The following is a 16,125-nucleotide window of genomic DNA, read 5'->3' on the forward strand; positions in this document are numbered from 1 at the left end:
GTAGGCATTCTGACTGTGGTAACTAGTGACGACAATGGAGTTGAGTTTAGTCAGCTTTTCGATGACGATAATGTCAGGGGAAATGTAAGGATAATAAATTGTATAGGTACAACGCAAGACGCTACCCTTTAGTTTGTAGATTAATATAACAATATTGGATATTACGATTTTGTTAACGTAGCGACACTGGTACTATCCACACACTGGCTTCCTACCCAGTCATGGATGGCACAGCTAAGTAACGTTAGCTAGGTAGAGCCGAGTAGTTAACTAAGTAATAATGACGTTCGTTTGTCTGGAGAAAGATAGAAGATACTATGTTACCTGGCTGGCCAGCTAACTAACTGCCATTGCAAGTAAACCAATTACCGTGCGTTAGATAGCTATAGTAACCTCATTTACCGCAGATGGGCCTGTGTTTCTAGCTACGCTAGCAATGTTGTTCACAAACACTAACGTAGTGTGCATCTTGTTAGTGATAATAGCTAGCTAATGGTTTTAATCCAGGTAGTTATTGTATGAATCCTATCCTTCAAAATATAGTTAACTATGTTAAACACACATGGCCTTACTCTCTCGTTTGGCTAGCTTCTCATTGCACATGCAAATTGCAAGCTCGACTAGTTACCAGGCTAGCTAGCTGACGTTACTCCATTCAAACAATAAAACCAGGGATACTCACGGTAAGGCCCAATGTTAAAATGTATTTGCTCGGCTGACTTTTCTTCCTTCAGGAAGAAATCTTATCAATCACACGAATGTGTTTAGCCTATAAATACGATTAACGTATTTTCGTCCTAATTGAGCACGAATAAAAATCTAGGGCCAGTTCGTTTCAGTTTAGGGCTCAGGCGGGGAATGTGGCAGTGAAGAAGACGCACATTGCGCATGTGTGCTTAGGCAGTGCATACGGCAAGCGAGGAGGGACGATTTGACGGTGGTTCTGATTAGAATCTCGTTTTTAAACTTTAGGTTTTGGACTGAGAGAAACCTAGTTACACATGTCAAGACACATCAACAATACAGACGTGTATGAATAGTTATACAAACTTAACCATCAAGTTATCATCACTGTGCAGTGGAGGGCAGCTCGAAAGAGGGCACAGGCTGAGCAGAATCAGGGACAGGAATGAGTGTGCTCAAGACAGACCGATCGACCGATAAGGCTGGGGTGTTCTAGACCAACCTGCCAGGTAGGAGTGCAGAACCGGAGACGCCCTGCCCTGAGAGGTTTTGGTTCTCTGTAAAACACAGCAGACAGAACCAGGAGAAACAACAGGGAGAAGGTGTCAGCACTCATCTCTGTTTCCTTTGAATGTTTACAGGTGAATATAAAGTTAAAAAGATTTGTGAAATATCCATAATACATGGTAAAGTCATCCATCCATGGCATACATTGCAAGCTGAAGATCATTCTGAAGTCACAGCTGAAGTCATTCCAGCTGTTTATTTGTATAGCACATTATTGCAGTCCATTTATTTATTTAGCGTGGCCTCTGCATACTTCGGTTTTCAGTATACTCGAAAATATTTGATAGTAGTATGCAGTATATACACTGGGGAGCGTAGTCTTCAGCGCCAGTAAATTGATCACAAACCGTGCGCATGCGCAACCTCATCTTCATGCTGCTCGGCCTCGCTCAAATAAAGCAAGAGCAACTCGGGCTGCCAGCTACACGCAAACCCATCGGAGGCCTCAAGAAAGTAATGCATTAAAATGTTTATATTTCACCATAATTATTATGATAATAGCGTTTCTTTAGCGAACCATGTAACGTTCATACTTCAGTGTAATGAAAAAGTGGGTGCTGAAACGCTTGTTAGCGTTAACTGAGCAAGCTAGCTAACGTCCGAAGATTTTCAGCAAAGCTACGTCTGACAGCGCATTGCAACAATACAACAAAGCATAACAAATTACTTGTCTATTGGGTTAAATATTTTGTCAATATGGGCGCGAAACGTTTAACAAGATATTAGTGTGGGCAAATTAGCTAGCTACGCAGTTGTGGTAGCAATAGCTGCATGCTCTTGCAGAAACCAGATAAAACAAGGAGGGTTATTTAGTTGTAAAATATATTTCTTGAAACTGCTCGTAGTTAGCTAGGTAGTGTGGGGGGGTTAAATCGGCTGTTAACGTTCTCTACCTAGTGATACCTAAAGGATAACATATGCCCGCCATCTTTTTGGAGAATGTTGCAATGGAGCCCGTAATACCACCTATTTGGTTTTGGTGTATTCATATTTAGCTAAGTGGTCACATATGTATACTGTAGTGAATAATAGCTACGTCTCAAATGTTCTATAAGCTAGCTACGATAGTGACACTAGTCTGGACACTCGATCCACGGAGTGCAAAGGAGTCCGCGCGAATTGTTCCAAAAGCGTTCCGAGCTCCCTTTGCACCCCCCCCGCGCGTGATGCTGGCTAGTATAGTTAGCTAAGTTACACGCGTTTTGTTGAGCATATATCATAAACTATTTAGCTAGATAACTAATTCCAATATTTTGCCATACGGTGCCGTTACATACAGTATTGCAGCTTTCAACGAAACGAATAAAAGCTATACAGCTAGTGATGGCTTTTATATGTGACTAGTCATTTAGCTAGCTAACGTTAATAAACGAGTGTATGTGATTGTTTACGCGGGAGGCAGCGCCGCCCTTACGTCAGCTGCTATCTACCTAACGTTACTACCACTGATTTATATACACACAGTTAGCTGGCCAGCTACATTTTTTTTCACGGTCAAATATAGCTATGTTTTGTGTAACGCTAGTAGCTACTACTAGTCATTGAAAGAGATACAGGACAATGTCTGTGGATTTGTCATTCTTGAACTCTCCTTAGTACAGATTGCATTAACGTTATCACAGCTACAGCAATTACTCTACTCAGGGTGGTACTTGTTGCTAGATCAGCTGTGCTGTCTCAGTCAGTTTTGCAGGTTGCTTGGTTATGTATGGGGTGAAATGGATTGTGGTTGCTGTGGTTTATGAATTGCTAGCAGGTTATTTAGACACTTTTTATTTATTATTTAGTGTTATAAATTGTACCTTAGCTTCCTGTACATTTGCATGATCACTAAGCTGTACCTGTCTCCACATGCGGAATACAATTCTATGGTCAAAGACAAATGCAACACCAAGACCAAGCTACATGAGATGCAGGCTGCAGATTGGGGTATAGATAATGTGCCTCAAACCTGGAGATAACAACATCTTTCCAGGGACACATTTGCCTATTACAATATCGGACATATTTTTTTATTGTGATGAAAAGGCCCAACTGTCTTATCAGAATTACTTCCTTTCATGTTATTTCAGGTTTGAGGTATTATACCTATTTCATGGATTTTTGGCTGCTACACTTATGCTGAAGACTCATGGCCATCACACTGCTCTGTTTTTCATAGGTCAAGAGATCAGGCCCTGCAATGACCTGCAGTTCCCCCCAGGCCACTAAAGAGCAGAAAGAACAGAACTACACTACCCACTGAGAAGGTGTCTGTCTCCCACCCTGTCTATCTGAGTTAACAGAGACTCCTAGAATACCACCCCCTTCCCATCGCAAGCATGTCTGCTGTCAACTCCGCAACCCCGGCTCCTCTTCTGGGAATCAATCCCCCACCCCCGGAGGTGACCAATCCCACCAAACCAGGTCGTAAAACCAACCAACTACAATACATGCAGAATGTAATGGTCAAGACATTGTGGAAGCACAACTTTGCCTGGCCTTTCTACGTGCCAGTTGATGCCATCAAATTGGGTCTTATGGTGAGTAGACTGTAGATATTGGTAATGGGTGTTATAATTGTCAGAAAGCCAATGACTATAGATAGATCACTGCAAATGACAATGCTCACAATTTTCATTTTCTGTTTATCAGGATTACCATAAGGTTATAAAACAACCTATGGACATGGGAACCATCAAAAAGAGACTGGAGCATAACTACTATTGGAGTGCCAGTGAATGCATGCAGGACTTCAACACCATGTTCACCAACTGTTACATATATAACAAGGTGAGTACTCCAAGAGAGTAAATACAGACTGTTTCTCCTAGGGGTCCATTTATTTTGGATTTAATATTAGTCTAATATGTTTCCAGATTCTCCCAGGGCTTCTCCCAAAGCTCTACGTTTTTAAATTGATCTCAAGTTTCCTCTTTGTGTTTCTCACTTCCTGTTTTTACTCTGCCCAACAGCCTACAGATGACATTGTCCTGATGGCACAGGCCTTGGAGAAGATCTTCCTGCAGAAAGTTGCCATGATGCCCCAGGAGGAGGTGGAGCTTCTGCCTCCCGCACCCAAACCCAAGAAAAGCAAGAACATAGGTAATAAGCCACTGTTCATCTGTTCCTGAAACTATAGACCCCTATAATTTGGGTAGATCCATAGATATCTTGTAAAAAAATGTAGAGAAAATGGGTGCATTTTTCCAATAAAATACCCCATGTACTGTGAGTTAACCTCTAATAATTTCACCTGCTGCAGGTGGTCTGGATGGAGGCGAGTCACCATCGTCCCTATCTGGCTCTACGACACCTGTGATTGGCTCGTCTCCAATGACTGCCATCACCCCGAACGTCCCAGCTGTCCAGAGCTCGCCCAATGCTCCAATGTTACCCGTCGTCTCACCATCACAACCTCTTGTCAAAGTAAGTCACCGTACAGTTTTCATCAGGCATACAAATGTTTATTTAGTCTTTTGAATGGAACCTCACCTGTGAGGGTGTGCCTTTTTGTGTTTGTGTTTGTTGTGCATCTAGAAGAAAGGGGTAAAGAGGAAAGCAGACACCACCACCCCCACGACATCTGCAATCACAGCTAGCCGGAGTGAGTCGCCCAGCCCCGTCTCAGAGGGCAAGCAGGGCAAGGTGATGTCCAGACGGGAGAGTACAGGCCGTCCCATCAAAGCTCCCAAGAAAGACCTGGTGGAAGGGGAGTTGGGCCAGCACAGCAGCAAGCGGAGCAGAATGAGTGAGCAGCTCAAGTACTGCGACAGTATCCTGAAGGAGATGCTGTCGAAGAAACACGCAGCTTACGCCTGGCCCTTCTACAAGCCTGTAGATGCTGAAGCTCTGGAGCTACATGACTACCACGAGATCATCAAGCACCCCATGGACCTCAGCACTGTCAAAGTACGCACCACAGAACAAAGCACGTACACTAGCAGAATTCACTTTTACAGTTAATCATTACCTTTGTGTTGGCTTGTGTGGTTGCTCAACCATGAGCTGTTTGGATAACACTTTCTGTTGATTTTCAGAAAAAGATAGACGTCCGGGAGTATCCAGATGCACAGATGTTTGCAGCGGATGTTCGAGTAATGTTCTCAAATTGTTACAAGTATAACCCTCCAGATCATGAGGTTGTTGCCATGGCCAGAAAACTCCAGGTATGTTTGGGATTTTAAATATTTCTCTGGATCCCATTTGAAAAATGTAAAATTTAATTGGTTGGTTTATCGCTAATGTGTCTCTTTCTGTCACTTTTCTTTTCGCCATAATTGCCTGTGTGTCTTTGTCAGGATGTGTTTGAGATGCGTTTTGCTAAGATGCCTGATGAGCCGGTGGAGCTGAGCCCCGGTGCAGGCGGGTTGGTCAGTAAAGGCGACAACTCAAGCAGCGGTGACTCCTCCAGCACGGACAGCTCTGACTCAGAGGAGGAGCGGGCCACCCGGCTCGCCGAGCTGCAGGAACAGGTGGGTGCGGAACAGGTGGGTTTCAGATCCGAGGTCCGCCCGACTACTCCTCTAACCTGAAGGGCTCAGGGAGGGCCTTCCTCCCACCTTCTCTTCTCACATCACAGCCATCTTATCCATTCCAAAATGCTGAGACAGAGATGGAGGGGCTGCCACCTTACATCCAGTCTAACCCCTCCCACTCTCCCCTCAGACATGCATACCACTGCTTTCTCCACTGATTCGTCATCTCCCTATTGATAGCACTTAAATGTAACCCTCTACCGCTTTAAATTGTGCATTTCCATGCACCTACTGGTACAGATGGCTTGCATGCACTACCTAAAACAAAAACCTTCTTTTTGAAAACATCACAATGTCGTTTTTGCATTATGGTACCACACAATAGCTCTTGTCATAACATGGTGTTTTAAAATGGTTCTGATCTCTTTTTTTGGAGTTTTCTATCTTTGTCCCCTCATTTCCCTTTGGCTCTCTTACCAGTGTATCTCTGTGGAGCGCCCCAATGGTAGCGGGCAGGGGGGAAAAAACGGGTGCACCAAGCATTTTCAGGTGATTTGCTTTTCACTTCCCGGTCCCCTCCCCACTAACCTCTTATTGATCTCAGTTTATTATCAATGCCGCTATTTTACTTTTATTTTTTTTGCATTAGTTGAGCAAGCGGTCGAGGGTTAATAGTGGGGAGGGAGTGGCGAGTTACAGGTGGTGTGACACTAAGTGGCAGATGTGTGTGAGTTTATATGGTTGTGTAAATGTTGAATGTGTGTGTTTTCTCCCTGGTATGTTTGCTGGCTGACCAAGTAGACATATTCTTATTTCTCTCTCTCTCGATTGCCTGAAGGTTGTTTCCAACTTAAATTGAGGCAATGAGAGGAGTATGCAACTTGTTTCCCTCTCCCTTGTTAGAGGGTTCCTTTCTGATTTACTGGTGTTTTGGATGTGTTTTTGCGCGATCTTTAAACTGCTCTCTTCATTTTTGCTCATGTTATGCACCAAAGGGATAAAAACTGCTCAGATTGCTTACCTAGTTCCATTTAGAATTGGTAGTACAAAAATAAATAATAGATAATAAAAATATGTTGTTAAAAAGTTATAGCATAGAGTACTATTTTTCTGTAAGTTGTGAAGTAGATAAGCAATCAAAGTTGATGTGAAGAGTTTCCTGTGTTTAAAGTCATTGTATGTGTCACAATGCAGTGTTTCTCCTATATTTATTTAGCAGCAGCGAGTCGACACTGATAAACTTGGCCGCCACTTCCAAAAAATACATAATAAAAATGATCTGTATTGTATGTATGCGCTTTTAAAGGTATAGTGCTAGATTTTGTCAATTTTCTACTTACCCAGATTCAGATGACCTCATTTATACAATTTTTATGGTTCTGCTTGCAGTTTTAAGGAAGTTGAAGGTAGTTTAATTGTCAAAATCTCACATTATCCCTTTGAGATGAGTGACAAGTTACAATGTATATTTGTAACAGAGCGAGCAGTGGCGCGAATGGGAGCCACGAGCGCGCAGCCAACGCTTGCTCCTCATTTCCCTACAGTGCAGTAATGCGCATCAGTTATATTTCAGATGGTGTTAACATTTAATTTTCATGCATTTTGGTGTAGAATGTATTTTTTTAAGTCACCAGAAGTGACATTCTCACAGTCATTACCCTTGCCACCGCTGCTGAAAAAAATCCTAAGGGAAACACTGGAGGTTAACTTACGTAGTGTTTTGTTTTAGTGTACATGGCTTTCCCTAAAGTAATGCCACATTTTATATAACCTAGTTTCCTTTCGAAATAGGAACTTAAGCAAATTTGTATGATTCACTCAAGTGGTAAAAAGTGGAGCATTTCTTTCTGGGAAACTCATACCTACCCCTTTTCTAGTCCCTCAGGGCTTGAAGTGCTAGCATACCCTTACGGCAGACCACTAACTCCTCCACCCCACCTCTCCCCAGCTAAAGGCCGTCCACGAACAGCTTGCCGCGCTCTCTCAGGGCCCTGTGAGCAAACCGAAGAAGAAGAAAGAAAAGAAAGAAAAAGACAAGAAGAAGAAAGACAAGGACAACAAGCATAGCAAAACCAAGACGGATGAGAAGAAGGCCAAGCCTGGTCAGCCTGCCAAGCAGGGCCAGCAGAAGAAGCCCTCAAGGAAAGCCAACAGCACAGTGACTGGCTCCAGGTAAGGCCTCCCTTTCTCTGACGTATTAGGGCTCTGCTCAGCCTCTCATAATAAAAAACACCATGAAAGCCTTGGCTATTTGTCATTTCTGCTCTGGCTTCTTGATCTTCTAGGCAACCAAAGAAGGGGGGCCGGGGCTACGAATCTGACGAAGAGTCTCTGCCCATGGCGTACGACGAGAAGCGCCAGCTCAGCCTGGACATCAACAGGCTCCCAGGGGAGAAGCTAGGTCGGGTAGTGCACATCATCCAGTCCCGAGAGCCCTCGCTGCGAGACTCCAATCCAGACGAGATCGAGATTGACTTTGAGACGCTCAAGCCCTCCACCCTACGCGAACTCGAGCGATACGTCAAGTCCTGTTTACAGAAGAAACAGCGGAAACCCCAACGTAAGTCCTGAGATGGAAGATCTCATGCATTGAACCTACTTGAACCTCACTGATACCTTCACTGTCCTTCAGCCTGTTACTACTACTCCCTCTACTAAGTATTTTCTCCTACCTTCTCTTGCTTTACTGTTAAGGACCCTACGCAAACAGAGCGACGGAGCGTTGTTTACGGTCCGTTCCAAATTTTGAGCCGCACAAAAATACGTAGAACTACATAGAAAATTATGCTCCATCGCTACATTTGCGTAGTTTGCGTGAAGAGTGTAGCAGCTTTTACTCGCATCTCTTTAAGTACTAGATAGATTTTCTTTACCTTTTTGGTATTTTTTTCTTAGCTAGATTATGTTCCTTCCCTCTACCTCATTGCATGTCTTCCGGTTGACGGCTATTTTTTGATATACACGTGGTCCCCACCTTTTTGAACTCCTAAAAAGGAATTTTCTTCCGGCCTTTTGGTTTTTGGTCAGTGGCTGCTTAGGTCAACGAAATAACAAAAAAATATTGCTTTGTGTACATGTAGCCTAACTGAACACAAGGTACTGTTTGCCAAATTCATGCCATTCTGGATGTAGATGATCTATGCAGTATACATGGACCTCCTGTATAAAATGTTATGGGCCTGAACAGGGTATGCTGTTGTGTTGCTAATATCGGCTCCTACTCGGACCCAGCGCAGTGGAGTCAGGCAGTGTGTCATATCATGTGACAGATAACTCCCGTACAGTCCTCGCTTAACAGCAAATTTAGCAAGTGAGATGGAAGTTTGTTCAAGTCCAAGAGCGTAAAGTCTCACCTGTGCTTTGAACCTGCTGCCTGCCCTCTGTAGTCCTCCAGGTTGTAGGCATTAGGCGCTAGGCCATAGCTGTGAAGTAGCTAGCTAGCTGCCACCACATCGGCGGGGGTCCGGGCAGGAAGGCCATGGTGCTCACAGCGTGCCGCTGTGTGTCTCCTGCAGCGGCCGCTGGGGGCAAGGGAGCAAGATCCAAGGAGGAGCTGGCTCAGGAAAAGAAGAAAGAGTTAGAAAAGAGGCTACAGGATGTCAGCGGCCAGCTGAACAGTAACAACAGCAACAAGAACAAAACCGACAAAAAGAAAACATCCAAAAAAGGTACCATAGCGTAAGGGACAGCAGGAGTTGCGTAGAGTAATGACGGGGGCACGTGGACCCCGTCTTGCTTCCCATTTGAACCTAGTTCACCCATTCATTGTTGGTATCCTGTGGTCCAGGAAGTTAGTCATCCGGTCTTTTATGGTTATAAATCTATATATACTATATCATATATTTATTAGGGATGGGCACGGTTATTCGAAAATCTGAACAGACGTTAGTATTCGAGTTAGGGTTGGGCAGTATCCAGATGTCCATACCTTTCCTGTACCATACCGGGTTAACCTGTATTACATTGCAGCTATTTCTTTAAAAAAAATATATATATCTAATAGCAGATGCTTGCTAAATACTAACAAACACAAGAAAACATAAACTAAATTTAAGGACAAACAGCCCAGCTCAAGGTTATACAACTATCTCAAAAGGCTACTCACACTTGATCCAGAAGGGGATTGATTGTCTCTGCTGTTAACAAGAAGCTTGATATTGCAAGCTACCCACCTAATGTTATAGCTAGCAAGTTAGCTAACCAAATGCATAGATGGAGCCCTGAGCTGGAGAAAATGTAATTGGCACATCTTAGATGGTTAACTTCTAAATTCAGTTAAGTTATCATTTTTGTTAATAACAATAAATACGTTTGGACAGTATTGAAAATCATCCCATCGGTACTTCAAAATACCCTGAATACTTGTGAAAGTATACATAAAATACACATTAAAAATATAATCTATATGAAATTCTTAATTCAATAAAACAACATTTTGAATGTAGATTTTGATGTGCACCACCTATACCGTAGCCTACGCGGGTTTCACACATTTGTCAGCCAATCAAAGTGTAATACAGTTAGAGGATCCATGTGTAGCAAGCAACGTGATATCTGACTAATCAAAGCAAAATGGAATTTAAATTATGGAATCAGGTTAGCTAAATGAGAAGGAGTAGGCTACAATGATCAGGTAGGCTGTTTAATCTTAATGGGGTTGTGGAAGACAACGATGGAAAGTGCAGCAAATGGCTTCAATTAGTCTAGGTAGCTGGTTGTCTTAGCTAACATCTTTACATTGATTTGATGCAGTCACGACGGGCCCTACCAGATGGGATGATAGATAATTTATGGCATTTACAAGTTTGTCTTAACTAGTGTGAGTCTGTATGGCTACACTCTCTCTCCCTCCCATGTCAAACACACCACACCATGCTTATCCCCCTTGCTGCTGCAACCAAGCAGAGCACCACCTCTCTCCCAAGTCGCGCAGGCTGCGCATCAAGCCAGAACCCAAGTTGAAACATTTTTTAAATATATTTTTATATTTTATATTCTATTTCGACTATCTGGATTTCAGAAAAAAATTGTATGATATTATTTGAAAAGGGAAATTATTTAAAATGCCCATCCCTAATATTTTGTTGTATGGTTACTGTAACAATGTAATTGTGTGTGTGTGGGGGGGTCCTGTCATTTCATCTCATGTCTCTTCAACACTTGTGTGACCATGTGTGTGTATGAATGAATGGATTTTCTTTTGTCAAACTGCCAGTTGGCATCCCATCCTTTACAGAATGAATTGACACACAAACAAACCTTACAATGATTCACAGTGATAATTCAACAGTGATAATATTTGTGTTAGCTTTATCAATTCTAAAATAAAAAAAATGCAAGTCCATTTTAAACATGTCTCATAGCGCATACAAATGTTTTACTCATCTGAGAAAGTATTTATCTTTAGCATTTGCACCTCATTTACATAGATATGTAATACGTTTGGATGCATCTCTTACTCTCTCTTTCCAGAGAAGGGCGCTGGGTCTGGTACTGGTGCTTCCCATCTCAGCGGCAGCAGTAGCTCTTCAGACTCGGGCAGCAGCAGCTCCAGTGGGTCCAGTTCTGACAGCAGCGACTCCGACTGAAAAGAGCCGCCCAAACACTCGCTGGGAACTATTCCTTTTTATTTTTACCCTGTGTATAAAAATAAAATAAAAAAATAAACATTGTATGCAGTTATAGTGGTTTCCCCCTTCTAAAACATTTAATGAGGAAAAAACAACAATGTTATGCCATGTCAGAAAAAGAAGAAAAGAAGATGGGGACTTATAGATGACTTGACAGGGTTCTTTTTGTTTCCACTTACTTTTAAAGGGATGTGTTCAAAATCGACCAAACATAAAACAAGCATTTTGTAATACACTCTTGGATGAATGCCAGATGTCTTTTTTTTTCTCCTAATACAATCATCAACATGCATCTCAATGTGAAGGAGTTGTTGCATAGTTATCAAGACAGCGCAGAACCCCATGTCCACCTCCTAGCTTCAGCCCTGCTGCATAAACAATCTATTAAATTACTTTCACAAAAAATTATCAACGCTTCTCATCCGGCTTCACAAGTATTTTTCACCCTCGTGATGAGGAGGGCCCTCTTGAAATAGGCTTATGTCTGTTTTGGGTTGTTTCTCCAATCATTTGACTTTCGACAAATACTGAACCTTGTTTGCCTCTGAGGGGTACATTTCAGATTATTCTGAACAATCATGTTGTGTGTCCTCAGCAGCATATACAGTCAAATTGAATGATCTGAAGATTTTTATTTAATAGTGGAACTTGATTGCTGTTATTCTTTGTATGATAACTGACATGGTCTTTATTTTTTTCGGCAGTATGTAAAGTTTTAGCAAAAATGTCTGCTCGATGGTAAATGAAGATTTTAACTTAAAGAATTTAGACTTTTAACGCTTTTGGGCAGAAGAAATTACCATAAAATAATTCACTCAACAGTTTGTTTCATTACTTATAACATGACAACCACTAGGCGTGATGGCCTCCTGTACATGTATTTCCTGGCATGCCTCTTGCTTAATCTACCATCTTCACTGATGAATGTATGTATGGTGCCATGAATGATTGTGTACATCACTGCTTTATGTAAGATGGGATGGCCAAAACTGTACATAGCTGACCTCTGTGTACATTTTTAGTACAATGGCGTAGGAACATGAATATTGCAGAGCACACCCGCCATCTGTTGGTGCTTTATTCCAAACGCCAGTGCCGTGTCCCCTGATCTTTTTCTCTGTTGATGTCAAGTTTGGACAATGAAAGCAGGACAATATTGTAAACAATGTGAGTCTTCCTCTGAAGTGTAGCGTATTGATTTCTGAATGTAATTTGTTACCTCTAGGTCCCTTGTTTTATCGTGACTAGATGCCACAGCCTCTTATGACTTCAGTTTAGTTCAACTCATCTTTTATTTTTATCTTAGTGAACAAATGGTTAATTATTCATAAGAGAATATCATTACAATTTATTCCACTCCTGTAAGAATGCATATGATTATTTCATGAAGTATAATTTGTGGTCAGTTTTTTTTCTGGAATTTGTTGAAAATAACTTGAACATTGAAACCACTTGGGGTTTTCTTTACTGTTAATAAGTTGATACATTATGCATTTGGTCATATGCATTATTTTAGGCTATGGTGGAAATAAATATTTGTGTAATTTTGTGGCTTGTCCCACATACCAGGTTGCACTTAACTGCAAAATTCCCCAAATGATCTTGTATGCATTTCTCTGCCTATACCAATGTTCTTCAGTACAGGCCCTATCAGGTTTTTCTAAGAATGTCTTTTAGAGGCAAAACACAAAATAACAAATATATATATACACACATATATAGCTTTTAGTTAATTTCTAGGCCCTGGTCAAATATAATAGTTCCTTTTTATATTTTCAAAAGCAAATGTTTACTTTTTATCCTAGATGTGCATGCAAGTTTATTGTAACTTTCTTATACCCTTTTTTGAGCTGTTATAGTATCTTCCTGTAAGTGTCAGTCATCGAAACAAATCAAGGATTCAGTGTAAGTAGTTTTAGGCTTGTTGATTGCAATATAGGACTGAGGGTGGTATTTGGGGGGTGGGGACTGGAGGTAGAAGCTAACAATTAATGTAACCGCTAACATGGAATCGGGTGAAATATTTTTTTTAAAATAAATTCAAAAGACCCTATTGAATTTGTCTCCTCATTTTCTGCATGTTGATCTGTTTTACTTTTCTCTTTGCACTTGTTTTCACTCACTGAGGTACACCCGTGTACTTCTGGTGGATGACACGAGGAGATCCAGAGGAAAAGATGTGGATGGACCGTCCACAACCCTGAAAGCCGTGTTCCATCATCACCAGTCAAGCTCTATCCTGGAACCTAAGGGAGAAGAAAAAGAGGGTGCCCAAGAAACACCTGGAGGTGGGACCGTCATGCAGATACTAAGGAGAGGAGTGGTCGATGGCCTACGCTTCCAAAGAAGCGATTGGGCCTAATTAAGTAAGACCTGTGTACACATTTTTATAATGTACTCTAAAACTATAATGTGGGATGCTTTTAGTGCTTATGGACTGGATGTGCCATTTAATATGATCAGCATATGCTAGACAGTAGCCACAAAACCCAAAGGAAAGCTGTGAAGGGCTATCTGCAGTTCAATGATAGGCCACTAGATGGTGGCCATATATAATTGATTTTTAAAATCGGGTGACAGATTTGGTTTGAGCTGTGTGTTTGCTGGATTCAGATGACAGTGAGTTACACACCCCAAACGTGCTGTTAGGTGAATGTCAACCCAATGATTATAGGGGGGACATTTTCTCTTGGATATATGATATACTAATGTCTTTTAAGGTGAGTTATGAATTAGCCATTTAAGTATGTAAGTTATCTTGCAGGAGACTTGTTGGTTGATATCAGCAATCACTTTCCATTTTCCATGCTTGCATGAATAAATGAAATTACCTAACCCACCATACATTCATCTTTTAGTGCAAGAATAGAATACCCATTTCCAATGGCAGATGCATTGCCTTAGGGCTCAGTGTAGGGCTATACATCAGTCACTGCCCACCCCAGCTCTTACCCTACTTGGTTTGTGCTGGAGGGAGACTTGTACTGTGTGACCCCCCCTTCTCACAGTGGCATATGGAACATGTTACCTCTTTGCCTCGAACAGCCCTGGGCCATGATGGATCAATGCCACAACTTCAGTGACAACTAATCGTGTCTGCAACTTGGGGCCATCACTCACTCTGTAGCTGGCCACAATCCATGACAAAACAACACAGACATAGCCTACCCAACATCCATTACAGATAATATGATAGGCTAACCGTATATCTTGAGTAAATTGAATTGTGATACTATATTTTTGTTGACCCCGCAAAAGAGATTATGGGAGGGGGAAGGCTGGGAACAGGATGCAGTAGCTCCAAAGCAATATGTGTTACATTGTTTCACTCAAACACTAAACAATACACCTGAATGATACACCTGCAAGTTGAGGTTACTTTGTATCCATACACTGACAATAAATCATCCTTGTAATTTGCAGTAGAGCATATGAGGACACCGAGGTCCGGACCTCTCATTTTTTCAACAATCAGTCAGGGTCTCAATCTACTGTTGAGAGTTGGAATAGTAGAATACACAAGGTACAATTTCAAAACTTGGTTGTGCATCAGCAGTTTTCCTCTTATGTCACTCACTGACAGTCACTCAATTAGCCCATGTCAGTTAAAGATTCACTATGCAGAAATCACACTGCATTTTCCTGGTTGCAAAAATTATAATAGTTTGCCTAATTTAAGTTTATGTGACAAAACAAGCAAGTATAGTGTAGTGAATCATTGTACCATCTAAACCGCTGTGAAATATCTATTCCATAACCAAGAATATTGTATTTTCAGCTGTTTGAAGCTGGTGTATCAAAACCAAAAGTTAAAGAAACACAAATGAAACTTAAGAATGGGAAGCATAGAAATAGGGCACATAAAACAACAGGTCTACCGCTTCTTAGACTTACTTTCAATGAAAATGACAACTCTATAAGTCACATTTCTATGTGAATTTTGTCAGGTTCCCCAAAAAGTTACATATTTCATCTTTAAACTATTTTAGATTGGTAAATTAGTTTAGTTAGTCTAGCCAGCTATCTTGACCCTAACCAGTCAGGCTTCAAGGCGGGTCACTCAACCGAGACTGCACTATTCTGTGTCACGGAGGCTTTCCGCACTGCGATAGCTGACTCTCTCCCCTGTTCTCATCCTCCTAGATCTATCCGCTGCCTTTGACACTGAACCATCAGATCCTCCTCCACCCTCTCAGGGCTGGGCGTCTCAGGCTCTGCACGCTCTTGGATTGCATCCTAGCTGGCAGGCTGCTCCTACCAGGTGACGTGGAGAGGAACTGTGTCTGCACCAGATACTCTCACTACTGGTGTCCCCCAGGGCTAGGTTCTAGTCCATCTCTCTATACACCAAGTCACTCGGCACTGTCATATCCTCACATGATCTCTCTTATCATTGCTATGCGGATGACACTCAACTACTTTTCTCCTTCCCCCTGCTGACACCCAGGTGGTGACACGCATCTCTGTGTGTCTGGCAGATATCTCAACTTGGATGTCGGCCCACCACCTCAAGCTCAACTTCGACAAGACGGAACTGCTCTTCTTCTCGGGGAAGGCCTGCCCGCTCAAAGACCTCTCCATCACGGTTGACAACGTCACAGTGTCGCCCTCTCAGAGTGCAAAGAACCTTGGCGTGACCCTGGACAATACCCTGTCGTTCTTTGCAAACATCAAAGCAGTGACTCGCTCCTGCAGGTTCATGCTCAACAACATCTGTAGAGTACAACCCTGCCTCACACAGGAACAGGCACAGGTCCTAATTCAGACACTTGTCTTCTCCCGTCTGG

General features: G+C 42.1%; 2 protein-coding genes across 14 annotated transcripts in view; one reads left to right on the forward strand and one right to left on the reverse strand.

The window, feature by feature from the left end:
- LOC139408680 (WD repeat-containing protein 5) overlaps positions 1 to 894 on the reverse strand; it is a 31,681-nt gene extending 30,787 nt beyond the window's left edge. The window contains exon 1 of one of the 2 annotated variants that reach the window (XR_011634313.1): positions 683 to 856. The gene's annotated coding sequence lies outside the window, so the exon portion shown is untranslated. Of the gene's footprint in view, positions 1 to 682 lie in introns of both variants that reach the window. The other variant, XM_071152867.1, reaches the window with a different exon arrangement.
- Positions 895 to 1,577: 683 nt separating this feature from the next.
- Positions 1,578 to 13,396, forward strand: LOC139408683 (bromodomain-containing protein 3-like). Of its 12 annotated transcripts, none has more exons than XM_071152882.1 (13): positions 1,578 to 1,704; positions 3,413 to 3,773; positions 3,886 to 4,023; positions 4,206 to 4,335; positions 4,496 to 4,659; positions 4,771 to 5,142; positions 5,271 to 5,399; positions 5,532 to 5,720; positions 6,189 to 6,257; positions 7,657 to 7,880; positions 7,994 to 8,268; positions 9,224 to 9,376; positions 11,181 to 13,396. In XM_071152882.1, the coding sequence occupies exons 2-13, from the start codon at positions 3,573 to 3,575 to the stop codon at positions 11,294 to 11,296; spliced, it is 2,160 nt and encodes a 719-aa protein (XP_071008983.1). In that variant the 5' UTR covers positions 1,578 to 1,704; positions 3,413 to 3,572; the 3' UTR covers positions 11,297 to 13,396. The 12 variants fall into 12 exon arrangements, with proteins under 12 accessions (XP_071008983.1, XP_071008992.1, XP_071008986.1 ...); XM_071152885.1 differs by having other exon boundaries at positions 1,592 to 1,704; positions 5,532 to 5,705; XM_071152883.1 differs by having other exon boundaries at positions 1,592 to 1,704; positions 4,774 to 5,142.
- Positions 13,397 to 16,125: the final 2,729 nt, after the last annotated feature.

The sequence above is a fragment of the Oncorhynchus clarkii genome, chromosome 5, assembly GCF_045791955.1.
Source record: "Oncorhynchus clarkii lewisi isolate Uvic-CL-2024 chromosome 5, UVic_Ocla_1.0, whole genome shotgun sequence".
NCBI classification, from domain to species: Eukaryota; Metazoa; Chordata; class Actinopteri; order Salmoniformes; family Salmonidae; genus Oncorhynchus; species Oncorhynchus clarkii.

Coding starts and splice junctions, on each gene's coding strand:
- LOC139408683 (XM_071152882.1), top strand. CDS start 3,573: ATGTCTGCTGTCAACTCCGCAACCCCGGCTCCTCTTCTGGGAATCAAT. Junction 4,024..4,205: donor ACTGTTACATATATAACAAG/GTGAGTACTCCA, acceptor TCTGCCCAACAG/CCTACAGATGACATTGTCCT. Junction 9,377..11,180: donor AAAGAAAACATCCAAAAAAG/GTACCATAGCGT, acceptor CTCTCTTTCCAG/AGAAGGGCGCTGGGTCTGGT.